The 13,788-nt window shown below is 40.2% G+C and overlaps 1 protein-coding gene across 4 annotated transcripts in view; it reads left to right on the top strand.

Annotated features, from left to right (window-relative positions):
• COL18A1 (collagen type XVIII alpha 1 chain) overlaps positions 1–13,788 on the top strand; it is a 196,168-nt gene that overhangs the window by 114,572 nt on the left and 67,808 nt on the right. For all 4 annotated transcript variants that reach the window (XM_081328545.1, XM_081328544.1, XM_081328543.1 and 1 more), the window contains one exon: positions 7,227–7,771. In XM_081328545.1, coding sequence (XP_081184671.1) covers positions 7,227–7,771 — 545 coding nt within the window. The remainder of the gene's footprint in view (positions 1–7,226; positions 7,772–13,788) is intronic.

Raw genomic sequence — 13,788 nt, 5'->3', positions numbered from 1 at the left:
AGGAAATTGTCTCACTTCAGCACCGTGTTCCCTCACATCCAACAAATAGTTGCTTCTGCAATTTGTCAAATTGTAGTGTATGTTGCTCAATATTCCACAGCTTAGGGGAAAGGGCAGTTAGGAAAAAAAGTTGAGTTCAGAGTGACTAATAACTATGCATGTGAGAAAGAGGTGGTGGGTGGAAAAGTGAATGATAGGAGCATCATTCTTTCGCTAACTGCAGCTTATGTTCTCATGTGCATGCCAGTTTTTGTGCTTCCAGAGTGCAGTACTTTCTTTCTGTACAACTTGGCTTAGCAGGATCTATTTCATTTTATACAGAAAGTTACAGAAAGGTAACACAAGGTCGCTGCTGAGAGCGGAACAGAGATTTGGATGGACCTCCTCATGTCTGCCTCATCTAGCCAAAATCTGCAAGGCTAGAGATTTCTTTCTCTCTTGCAGCTGTGTTCTTCCTGAAAGGGAGGGTCCCTGGAGTGCTAGCAAAATGACCATGAACTATTGAACGTGCTGGTGCTTCAGGATACATCACAGCAGTTTCAGAGTCCTCTCTTATACAGAATACAGAATAACAGAGTTGGAAGAGACCTTGGAGGTCATCCAGTCCAACCCCTTGCCCAAGCAGCAGACCCTATACCATTTCAGACAAGTGACTGTGCAGTCTCTTCTTAAAAACCTTCTGTGTTGGAGCACCCACAACTTCTGGAGGCAAGCTGTTCCACTGATTGGTTGTTCTCACTCTGGGAAAATTTCTCCCTATTTCTAGGTTGTTTCTCTCCCTGATAAGTTCCCATGCATTACTTCTTATCCTGGAAGCAGAGCAATTCACTGATGAAGGAGACACACTTTAATAGTGTATTGGACAGATGGATTATGTGAAGGGGCCATTCCTTTAGTCTTTTCATGTTATACACCAAGTTCTTAATCCTGTTTTGCATGAGCAAATGTCACATAGACTACCAACACACGTGGAAGTGAAAAATTATAGCGAGATTTGAAAATTGTGACAGCAAGCATCAAATGTTTAGCAAAGTTTCGGTTAATGTTGATTTTCCTTCAGATAACAAATGGCATATGATGCTGGTTGGGGAATTCTGGGAGTTGAAGTGCACAGATCTTCAAGCTGTCCAGGTTGAGAAACACCAGCATATGTCAGATCATCATCAAAGGCCTGTTTGCATGACACACTTGCTATGTCTGTGGCCTATCTTAAGAACTCTTTAACCTGTGCAAACAATCCACTTGATTAAGTGAAGGGGGCTTAAAATTTCATCTCAAACAGACTTGGTCTTATATAGAGCTAAAATACTTACCAGAGGGATGAGTGATTCTTCTTATTCTGGAGACTAAAATGACCTTGAATTTTTATTCTGGTTACACTGGGATACTGTAAAGGGGACAGAAAGAAGTTGGCCTGTCTGCTTGTGATATCCTTGGTGATTTCAATCATTCCCTCTAGAGGGAGAGAGAAAGTGAAGGAGACAGAAAGGGAGGTGGAAGTGATAGCTGTCAGGTGTTCTTTGCTTGAAAAGTAGCCACTACATGGCAGACTGTCACAACTGTCTTGTGTAATCTGCTGCTGACAAACAAAGTGAGTTGATGGACTATGGGAAGAAATGGCTGGGTCATTTGTGTTGTGCGAATATAGTCAGAGAATATACAAAGCTGAACTGTTTTTCCTTCCTTAGTCCGAAACTCCACTATTTACATTTAACAAGGAGCACCATTGACTCCCCCATATGCCTATCACATGAAGGTCTTCCATGATCATTCCTTCATTGGCCATGTATACCACAAGTGGGGTCAGGGAGAAGAAAATGTGGAGCCTGAGCATCACAGGGTAACACAAAACTGGGGAACCCGGGACCTTCTAGATCAGGGGTGGGGAACCTTGGCTCTTTTAGGACTTGTGGACTTCAACTCCCAGAATTCCTGAGCCAGCCTCTTCTAGATATTAGGCTAAGTAAGAAAAGTGTGCAAGTTGAACTTTACTTCTACTGACTACATGGGTACAACCAAGCTTGGGGTGGGGATTGGGGTGGCAATAGTATAGGGGGAGCTTGCCACTGCCTTTTTCTAGGATCCCTCTCCCCCTTTTTCCCTACTTTCCATCTGCAGTCATGAAATTTCCTTTATGACAGAAAAGATGAACCATGCTCATTTTTTTCAAGATTAGCCAAAGGTTGGCTAGGTCCCACCTTCTAACTCATTCTTAATACAGCTAGTCCTTAACCTATGACCACACTTGAGCCCAAAGTTTTTGTTGCTGATGAAACACTTGTTAAGTGAGTTTTGCCCCATTTTGCGACATTTCTTGCCACAGTTGTTAATTGAATCACTGCTGTTGTTAAGTTAGTCAAACTGTTGTTAAGTGAATCTGGCTTCCCCATTGACTTTGCTCGTCAGAAGGTCGCAAAAGGGGATCACGTGACCCCGGGGACACAGCAACCATCATCAATATGAGTCAGTTGCCAAGCGTCTGAATTTTGATCTCGTGACCATAGAGATGCAACAAATGGTCATAAGTGTGAAAACTGGCCATATGTCACTTTTTTTCAGTGCCGCTGTAATTTTGAATGATCACTAAATGAACTATTGTAAGTCGAGGACTACCTGTAGGCTATTATGCCTAAGGCGTGCCTTTGCTTAGGGTGGCTGGAGGTCAGCACCATCGGGAGGACCAGATGTTCTCTATTTCATGCTTGTTTTGACTTCACGCTGCAAATGTGTCATGTTATAAGACGAGCAGCTATGTAAATATTTTAAATAAGTAAACAAATAACCTAAGAAAGGCACAGGCTGGGCAAGGCCACTTGCCATGGGGTGGGGCTGACGTCCTTATAGGAACAGAAACTATGCTTAGGGCTTCCATATTTGAAGAGCATCAGGGGCTGTATGCCATTGTACTGTAAGTACACAAAATGTCACAGTTTTGCATAGACTATTAAAAGAGTTCTTGTGGCAGCAGTTTTAGCCCTATTCATACATTATATGTACATAGGATGAATGTGTGTCTGTGGAGGGGGCAATGAAAGACCTTGTCATTTCCCACCCACACTCATTAACGTATTTCAACAGAGCTTAAGTTTGGAGGAGGTTTCTGTTCAGGCAATGTAATTAATGAATGCATATATTTTAGGAATTAAAGTTGACATGCCGTCTTCGTATAGTGGGTCTTCATTTTATATTCATGTAAAAGGCAACTAAAATTAGCTCTTTATTCCCACATCGGACTACAAAACAGTTATTAAATCAGAACGCGTTTGCATTTCTGTCCTCGTGAATATTTTATTTGTTCTTGTTCTCTCAAAACATAGAAAATGTTCTGTTCTGGCTTTCAGATTCCCCCTATTGTCCTTAAAAGGTGGTATTTAAGGTGCTTTGTGGATGTACCATTCCCAAAGTTTTGAGGAAAAGGAGCAGTTCCCTTTAGTGAAAAGGAGGGAGGGACAGATTGTTTTTTTTTCTGGCTGAGTTGACATTATTTGGCACTGCAGGTTGCTCTCTGGAAGGTAGCAGATCAGGGCAAAAGCTAAATTTCTCTTCACTGACAAATCTAATTATTACTATTGAATTAAGTCTAATTCAATATACTTAATAGGATCGTTCTTTAAGTTCAAGTCACGCATTTAATAAGTTTCTTATTTTATCAGGTTAAATTTTGCATCCAAAGATCTCAGGGCCTGTACTCCAAATTATTCATCCTGTTTCAAGGGCAGAAGAGCTGCCTTGTTGCCCTTATAGATTGAATTCATTTACCTAAACCTGCCATGCAAGAAAGTCCATAAAAGTGGCTCTACATTTTAAAAAGTAAATTGCCTGCCATTCTGTTTTTGCTCCTTCCAGAGCCAGATTGAAATTTATATCCAGTGTCTCTTTCCAGCTTGCTAGAAATTCTCAGCCTCTTTATTTAGAGATGGCAAATGACTCATTACAATCCTGGTTAAAATACAGTTGTGTGGTTACAAGAATAACGTTTAGCTGAATAGAAGATTATTTCAATTCTTCGAGGAAATCTGTAGGCTTGAACTAGGCATGTAGATTTCAGCTCACAACTTTCTTACCAGTTTTCATTTGTGGACTCTGGTTTTCCGTTCTCATGATTTCTCAGACTTATGCAAAGTATTTGGGCCCTAACCATTGGCTGTACTACATATTCTGCGTTGTTAGAATACATTCTATAGAAAATGATTTTTGAATCCTCAGGCCACTCTATCTGGAAAAAGACATGAAGAGATAAAAATGGCAATCTATATCTTGTCTCTCTTGGGGCTACACAGGGAAAGGAAGCAGCCTCTACAGAATCCGTATTCTCAGGATGAGCTTTCCAGCGTGAGCCTTGAGCAGAGTCACTAGAGACTTTGTGGAGGGATTTCCAGTTTGTGGTCCAGGAAGAATGTTTTCCCATCCAAATAATACAAACTGAAACAAGATAGATCCTGTTGTTGGTGTGAATTATTCCCTTGTGTCTGGTCCCTGCCAGCAAGCAACAGATGCTCGGTCTGTGATAGATTTCATGGAAGTCTTGAAAATCCGTAAAATGTTATTCTTGTGGAACAGAGCCCTGCCTGAGGAAGGATTTTGCTTTTCCTGACCTACTTGTCAGAATGAAGATCTTGCACTCTAGGCTGAAATCATGGAAGGCCAATCGCCCCACAGACACACTGGGTCCTTCCCTTTCAAAGGTATAAAAATATAAGTAAGAAATGAAGAATAAGCAGCATTCCACACAATTCTGCTAGTCAAACTGGAAGTCGCATGTACTCCAATATAGGTAGCCCTTGACTTAGGACCATAATTGAGCAGCTTACCACGTGACTGCCCCTGATTTTATGACCCTTTTCTCAGTGGTCGTTAAGCAAATGCTGTGGTTATTATGCAAATCCATTGTTTGTAATGGGTGGGTTTTTTTGTTTTTTTTGCTGGAAAGTGGAAGTAAATGCAGGTTACCAGCAAAAAAAATGTCACAATTTGACTATGGGATACTGACTATGGGATACTGCAATCAGCTATAAATGCAGGCTGGTTGCTGAGCACCCAAAATGCGGTCACATGACTGTGGGGGATGGGTGGGATGGCCATTGGTACTTTGAATGTGGATAATAACTAATCCTGAGGACTACCTATAATATACGTTCCAGCTATCTTTAGATATTGCGAAGAAGCTGTACTTCATTTAAAATATTTGTGCTAGGCTGCAATTAGAAAATGTTCTTTGCTGGAATTTAAATACTTTTTTAGTATCTTCCAGTTAGTTTTTAACCACAGGTCAAAGTACATATGCTTTCCCTTTGAAAATCTCTGATTTTCTATTATGCACTATGTGCTTCCTCTTCCCCTTCAGAGGAACTGGGGACTTAATCTTGAGAGAAATTGCTTTGAAGCTCTAGCTTAAGGAGTTCTCCCAACTTAAGTTTAGTTGTTTTAACTGCTGCTTTTGTTGCTGCTGTACACAGATTTGCTGTTGTCTTCCAAACCAGGGGTGGAAGTGATAGTCTATTCTCCAATGCCATTTTTAACTCATTTTCCAGATTTATTTCTTTTCGAGAAGGAGGGAAGAAGACATATTTGCAAGAGGAAGAAGCTCCCTGGAAAAGGGTACCTGAGCTTCCTTCCACCTAACAATTCTTTCCCCTGAATCTTTTTTTTTTACACTGTCATTTTCACCATTGTTTTGAAGAGAGGCCAACTGGAATTACGCCTGGCTTGGGCTAATGTGAGGAGAGGGAAAATGCCCTCATTAAATAAAATGTCTTGCCTATTACATTATTATAAGAATTTATAAGCAAGATATAGTAGGCGCTGACCCTGAAAATAGACAGTCCAAAGTGCCTTTCCTATATCTACCATCTTGAGAGTCTGGACATGGGCTGTAGGGTGTCTATTCCCTGGATCAATTACCTGAATTGTTTTAAAAAGAATGTCATACGTTGAATTCTGTAAAGTGCTGCCTAGCAAGAAGAACAGAGAGACTTCTTCATTTCTCTTTTAAAAATAGTTTTTTCTAACGCCTTGCTGATTCCAAGCTTTGTAACCGTTTGAGCAAGATGTCAGAACAAATCCATTTTTTAAAAAAGTAACTGGTAACAGTTATGGATGGTCTTTCATTCAGGCATGGACCAAATCTTAATCTACTTGGTTTTAGGAGAATGTCTGTATGAGGTGCTTCCAGTGGTGTACATTAGATCACTGTTGGTCCTGTGTTGTACATTCAAAGGAACTGGTATCTTTCTATGAATGCATATGCAACTGTCACATTCATAGAAATATATGTTAATTAATTCCATGAACTTTAATTAGAAATATTCTAATTAGGATAAAAATAATATTCTACTCTAATCTTCTAATTGGAGTTTGATTATATGCATTTACAAGAGAAAAAGTTCTAATTAATGCAGTAATTTAGAAATGTCTTTTCTAACATGAAACTTGCCATCTGAAGTTTTGATAGCAAGGTCTAATTTTAACTAGTAAATTATCCAATATTTATTTTATTTATCTAATTTATATAGCCACCTATCTTACACTGTGGGAATTAATAGGAGTGGCACTTAGTTTGGCAGTGAGTTTATCGAATACTTGAATTAGTGTGTTGTTCAAACATAGTAATCGTTAAAATGTGATTGACTGACTTGTGGTTCAGTTTCTTGCCCAGGAATATACCTGCAATGTTATTGTTATAACTGCTAAGCAAAACAACCCTTATGGGTAATAAAATCACTTTTTCTCACCTAAAAGTAGACTCTTATTTAAAAACCACCGCACTGGGTCCCTTTGAAATTCTAGAGGTTTCTTTCCAGGGAGGGATGGATGGACGGACGGACGGACAGACAGACATAAAACTGCTGAATATGGAAAATTAAAATTAAAATTTAAATAGGTATTTGCAACACAATTTCATTTCCTGAAGTGTAAGCAGGCAGTCTTGTAGAAGACTGGAACCATCTAGAAATCCTGTTTGTTTCGGAACGATGACACTGCAACATGCCTTCTTCACTATGCAATAAATTCTTCATTCTGAACAGAACCTTTCAAGAGATAAATAATCTGTAGATGGGAAGTAGATGGGCTATATGGATGGGCAGAAAAAGTGAAATTCAATATGGGATCAAGCATATCAACTAGCTCAGAATTACCCTCTTCCCACTCTGATTCTTAGGAGATTTTCCAGGGGGTGTTGGATACCATCCTTGTTTCTGAAACTATCTCATTTCTTTTCTTAACAGAAAATTTCAGCAGAGAAGTTGGTCTCTTAGAGTTGATTGGAGATCCTCCACCAGACCAGATAACCAAAATCTATGGCCCAGACAAAAGTCCTGCTTACGTGTTTAGTCCAGATGCCAATGCAGGACAAGTGGCACGGTACCACCTCCCAAGCCCCTTTTACAGAGACTTCTCACTGTTGTTCTACATTCAAGCCACTTCAGACAACGCAGGGGTGCTTTTTGCTCTTACGGATGCCTCCCAGTCAATCATCTATGTTGGTGTGAAGCTTTCTGAAGTGAAAGATGGAAAACAGCAAATCATATTCTACTATACGGAGCCTGGTTCTCAAAATTCCAACGTTGCAGCCACATTTACTGTCCCTTCTCTGGTCAATCTGTGGACTCGCTTTGCCCTCAGTGTGCGGGATTACAATGTGGTGCTTTATATGGACTGTGAAGAATTTAAGGTGGTTCATCTTGAGAGGTCATCCGGTAAGATAGAGCTGGAAGAAGGAGCAGGACTTTTTGTGGGACAAGCTGGAGGTGCAGATCCTGATAAATACCAGGTGAGCTTGCTTATTTCCAATGAGATGGTTATCATAAATCAATGTTTTCCCAAAAGTGAAAGGCAAGGGAGCAAAAACTAGTTATTTTTTCCCTAATGAAGTAGACTTTTGTTATCTGTAGTTTCAGGGAGATTTCTCTTGGTGCTTATAAGCAATCTGTATCTTATCCTTTATTATCTAGCTATCTAGCTATCTTTCACTCTGCTAATCTTCTGCTGTGGACAATTTAGGATCCAACAAAAGTACAGGAATGTATAAACATCTTTCTTGTTTTATAAATTACTGCAAAACATTTTGGATAAAGTTTATTCCCCCTCTCTCCACGCCACTAATATTTTTGGCACAAGTGTTGATCATTCTGAAATAAGCATCTATGTACTTCATTCTCTGTTTTATGCAACTGAGATGGTAGGAGAGGGGTGTCAAATTGGTGACCCGCAGGCCAGATGTGTCACGTGCAGGCCATTCCCATCCCTACTCCCCAAAGGCAAAAAGCGTCGCAATACGTCATGATATGTCATTGTGACGTGATCGAGTTTGACACCTGTGTGCTAGGAGTATGGGCGAAAAAAAATGAAAGAGGGCTGTGACTTATGTAGAAACCACATTCAATAGATGGGATGCATTGAGAAGCACATCTGGTACGCAACCAACAACTCTCAGTCTAGCTTCACATACTTGGCAGCTCAACAGACCACAATCATAACGTTACAAAATCAAATTCCTGAGTGTTCATGTTGCAGCAAACATGGGATAACCTGTGCAAATAAAGATGTCTGTGGTTAAAAACTGTCTTCTTTTCTTCCCCATTCTATTTTCTCTCCTTGTATATTCATTCTGTCCACATACCATGGTACTCTTTGGATTTTATTCTCACTCTTTCCTTTCTTTTGATGGCATTTATGAAGGATTGGTTGAAGGATATTTGCAGGTAATTGCTGCAGACCATTTTTGTGGTAGTGATAGTCCGAGGTGAAAATAATGAGGTGAAAATAGTTAACATTTTTCATCTTCAAATTCATGTTCAGACATTGGCTTAATTTGCCAGTCTAGTGATTCCTGAGATTTATCCTGGGCTTCCCACTGAGATCAAATCCATTGCTGCATTCTTCTTTTTGCTGGGTACAGAAAAGCAGAAATCCTCTGGTGCTAATGACTCCTGACAAACATGGAGGATTCCCTTCCTTCCCGCCCCCCCCCCCCTGTTAAAAATTAAGTAGGAAGGAAGATAAAAGCAAACTTTCCTGCTTTTCAGTGCAGACATTGGGGAGGACTTTCCTACCCACTCAGAAACAGATGTAGGTAATTATCTATAGTACATGCAGCTGATTATTTCTTCAAGCTTCAAGTGTCCCAGAAATATATAGGAAAAATAAGTGCTAAACCTTAGTAGGAGGTGATTGACCTTTCCAATTGCTGATATAAGCCTGGAGATTAATCTAGTCTGTCTAAGAGCAAGAAAACAACAAATACCAGCAAGCATAAGTGACATATGTATGCATTAACTCAGTGGTGGGATTCAACTATCTGAACAACTGGTTTTCTGTGTGCCGCTTCTGGAAGCCCATTCTGGGCCTGGGCAACAAAAAATTAGCTCCCGGTTCTGCTGAAGTGGTGCAAACTGGCTGAATCCCACCACTGCATTAGCTGGATTTAAGGAATTTTACTCTGCATCATCTGCAATAGCAATTCATTATCCTGTCCCAAGAAGCCTGCTGATAATCAGATTTCAGATGGGGAAGCAGCAAGCACTGCTTGATTTATGTTAAGAACAATCAGAGTCATTCTTATCCATGGCTTACCACTAACATGAGGATAAGCTCAAAGCCATCCAGCGAATTAGTCCAACACTTTAAACTATGCTGGAGCTTACATATTTAATGACGCTTTGATATAGTATGTGATAACCAGAACTTGTATTGCTGAAAGGCACAAACAACATCTTACAAATTTAGTTTCCCATTTGTGCAGGATGCCAAGAAGATTGGAGAGCTCTTGCTTCTTCTGTTCATAGTTAGAATAAACCATGCTTTCCCTAACCTATTTCTAGCACACATATAATTCAGAGGTGAACAGGGAAGTTTTCTGTTCCTTCTTTGTGCTTATGGGGGGAAAAATGGCTGGATTATGAGCTCGGGCAGCCTCACTATTACAAAGGTAAAATTGTAGGAAATCTGCATAAAGTTCTCCTGTACTTGTAATGATCAGTTATGGTTTTGAGCTTGAGCCCCAGAGAGACTCAGTCACAGAAGACTATAGGATAGGTTTTAAGTTCTCTTGCCATCTGCAGTACTACTCTACTGCTCAGAATCACAATGGTGCTTCAGCTTCTGAATTTAGAGGACGAGGTTCATCTCCGTTTCTTAGCCGAGGGAGCCAGTATTGTCTGAAGACATTTTCATGGTCATGTGACCAGTATGACTAAGTGCTGAGGCTTACAGAATGCTATTACCTTCCCACTGAAGCAGTACCTATTTATCTCATTTGCATGCTTCCAAACTGTGAGGTGGGCAGGAGCTGGGGCAAGTAACAGGAGCTCAACCCGTTATGCAATGCTCGGATCTCGAACCCTTCCTGTCAGCTTTCCAGCTGATGAGCTCAGCCTCTTTAACCACTGAACCATCACGCCCCCAGATGCTAAATATGAACACCAATAATGACTGAATATTGACCTAATTCTAGTAGTGTGATGCGGTGTTTACCCTGCCCTTTAGCCTTCAGGCAAGCATATAGACGCTTGACAGATCTGGTGCTCAGCCACGTAGCAGACCTCATCCAAGGTATTTATTTGCTGTCTGCTGTTTGTTTTTTAATTGCCGGTGTCCAACTTTTTTTCTAATAAAACTTATAAGTTGTTTTTTTAATTTTAATTTTAATTTTTGAAAAGAAAGGGCACTACCTAAATAGGTCAAGTTCATCCAGTTATTTTTTGGTCAGTAGACCAACATTTTAAAAATGGTATCCATATAGTAAAAGCTGCAATAGAACAACTCTAAAATACTGATATTGTACAACATTGAAAGTCAGGCTAGAAATGGGAGACCATGGGTTCTAATCCCTGCTTGGTCATACAGCCAGCTGGTGACTTTGGGCTGGTCACTTTCTTTCCTTCATAGGAAAGAGGAAGGGAAGGGCAAAATCTTGCCAGGAAAACTGCAGAGATCAGTCCAGGGAGTTGCCAGGACTCAACCCCGAATCAAAGAAACAAAACAAAAGCACAACATTAGATGGCAACAGTTTAGATTACATGAACCTTCCCTATCGACCATTTCTAGGACAATAACACTTAGCCAGTCATTTCAGTATAATCAGAGAAATTGCAGACAGTTGATAAGTAATAGATAACTTCTCTTTCATGAATCAAAAAATATAGTAAGATGCCTTACTGAGTCAGAGCATTGGCAAAGCCTCTCTACAATTTCAGGAAGAGGGTGAGAGATTGAATCTGCAGGTTTCTTTGTACTACTATATTGCTTTGGCTTTCCAAGAAATAAAGGGCAGCGCCGGTAGTTCAGCGGTTAAGATGCTGAGCTTGTTGGCTGGAAAGCTGGCAGCTCAGGTCGAGACCCAAGCGCCATGTGAAGGGGTGAGCTCCCATCCTCTCCCCAGCTCCTGCCAACTTACCAGTTCAAAAGCATGTAAATGTGAATAGACAAATAGGTACCACTTCAGTAGGAAGGTAGCAGCACTCTGTGATGGCCACATGACCATGGAAATGTCTTCGGACAGCTGTGGCTCAATGGCCATGAAATGGAGATGAGCACCCCCCCCCCTATAGTTGGCAATGACTAGCAGAGTAAAATCCACAGGGAGTCCTTTACCTTTCCCCTTTTTTTCTTTCCAAGTAATAAAGTCCAAAAGGCAGCTATATTTTTTACTCCTCTAATCAGTGGTAAGTTGTACATATTTTAGATTGGCAGGTTCTTTGGACTTTTAAGAAAAAAAGTTGTTGTATTTCAAATGTGTACTGTACAGCAGCAAGACTAAACAAATTCACAGGAAGTACGGATTATCTTGCGGAACACAAGCACATAGTAGTAACATGACATGCTAATGGATGAAGCATTGTTTAGAGAGCACTGTAATTAAACAACTTCATAAACATACTAAGAAATTTGAAGTGATTGTTTGCCTACTTTTTGAGGTCATGTTCTTTGCATGACAAAGATCTGCACAACAAGGCTAAAAACAAAAGCCCACATGCAAACTCTGATGTTAGATCTTTAAAGTTAATTTGGAGAATTGTGTTTAGAATGTTATTGATGTGTTACAATGTACAGTGGGAAATGTTTTATATCAAAACTGCATAAAATGCATTAGTTCTATGCTAAAAATGTTTTGTGGGGATTCACCTCCCGAAGGAAATGTAAAAAGTAAGAAGAGGAAGCAATGATCTCATTTTTATTGATTTTCCTGGTATCTCACAATAAAATCTGATGGGCTGCATGATATCATAAGGAAGTATTTTCAGAATCAGGGCTAGCCCCTGGGTGGAATTTGGTTGCAGGGTCAGTTAGGCAGAATTACATGTACTGCATAATGATATCATGGCATGCCTTCAGACTCTTGCGTTGTCCAGAATTGGCTTATGAAGAATGCAATTATTGCTAGAGTTTTTAACAACCAGAGCTTTAGGCTAAGGAAAGAAGCAATCGATAACATGCTAAAAAAACAGACAAGGAATATTGAAATTCCCATTATCTTCCATGATGAGTCATTATGTCCAGGTGTAACTACACTGTTTTTTGTTAGCAGCTTCTACATGACTTGTCCTCATGACACAGAGTAGGGAATCAAAGGAGCAGTTGAGTCAGTATTTGTCAGCCTTGGCAGCTTTAAGCTTTAAGGTGGGTGGACCTCAACTCCCATGATCCTCCAGCCAGCATGCTTGCTGGGGAATCATGAAAGTTGAAGCCCACCCAAGTTAAATCTGCCAAGGTTGAGAAACACTGACAGAGAGTACTAGAAAATTCTTGAGAATGATTTCAGGGAAGGCCAACTTGTCCTTACCTTTTTCCCCCTAAGAATATAAACATCATGGTGGGATCTTTTTCTGCCATTTCTGGTCATGCAGCTACTTGCAGCCCCTGGCCTGTCACTACCTGCTCCTATTATTTCCACTTATCTATCCTTGGAGATTGAGCACATGCTATATGTATGTTTACAGTGAGATAAGATACCTCAGCCACGCCCTGGGATATGGCAGTATCCCAGATGGAGATCTCACTGCACAAACATGTTTGCCAACTCTTGTCAGGAATCTATGCATGACTGAGAAGAGATGCTTCAGGAGGCAGAGTGGCAGGATGTGGAGAATGGATTCTAGGATTCTGCCATTGTGATGAGAATGAAGGGAAAGAACAGGGAGATCATTTTTTAAATTGAGGATTTATCGAAAGAGAGAAGGAAGGAGAGTTGCTTTCTCTTGTTCAGGGTTCAAGCAAGACAGACCTATGGTTGGATCATAGGGATCAATGGGGACCTGGGTGTAAGAAGCAATTCACTCATTGCGTCTTTTAAATCTAAGCATCAATTACTCCAATATCCTTGCCTGAGGCTACTGAGATACAAATCTAGTTTTTCCACTTCCAAATAGATTATAAACTCTATTGTTGAGTTATAATTTCTTGATAGTTCAGAGCTCAGTAAATTAGCAGTACTGTAGCACCTTAAATTTTATATTAATTCTTTTTCCAGCAGCTATAGGAAGAATAGTAATGATACTGTTGCAAAAAGGGTGCTTTCCTTGGTTTTGCTTCTCCCTTCATTGTGGTGTTATTTATTTTTTTTTATCACAGATAGATGTGCTATGTTTGCTCAATGCACCAGTTTTCTTTTGTTCCCCACGAAAAATCTGAGAAAAATTACCTCATTCCAATTCAGAGGTTTGCTGTTGAAATTTGGGAACACGAACATGAACACAAAGTACACTAACCAAACAGTTGGTAAGAAAATAGGGGAACTCAGGCACCACATAGGTTATGTAGAAAGTAAACACAGGGTCAGTCATAAAGGAC

Source organism: Vipera berus, assembly GCF_964194415.1.
Source record: "Vipera berus genome assembly, chromosome: 1".
Lineage (NCBI taxonomy): Eukaryota > Metazoa > Chordata > Lepidosauria > Squamata > Viperidae > Vipera > Vipera berus.
This window is presented reverse-complemented; position numbering and strand designations above follow the sequence as displayed.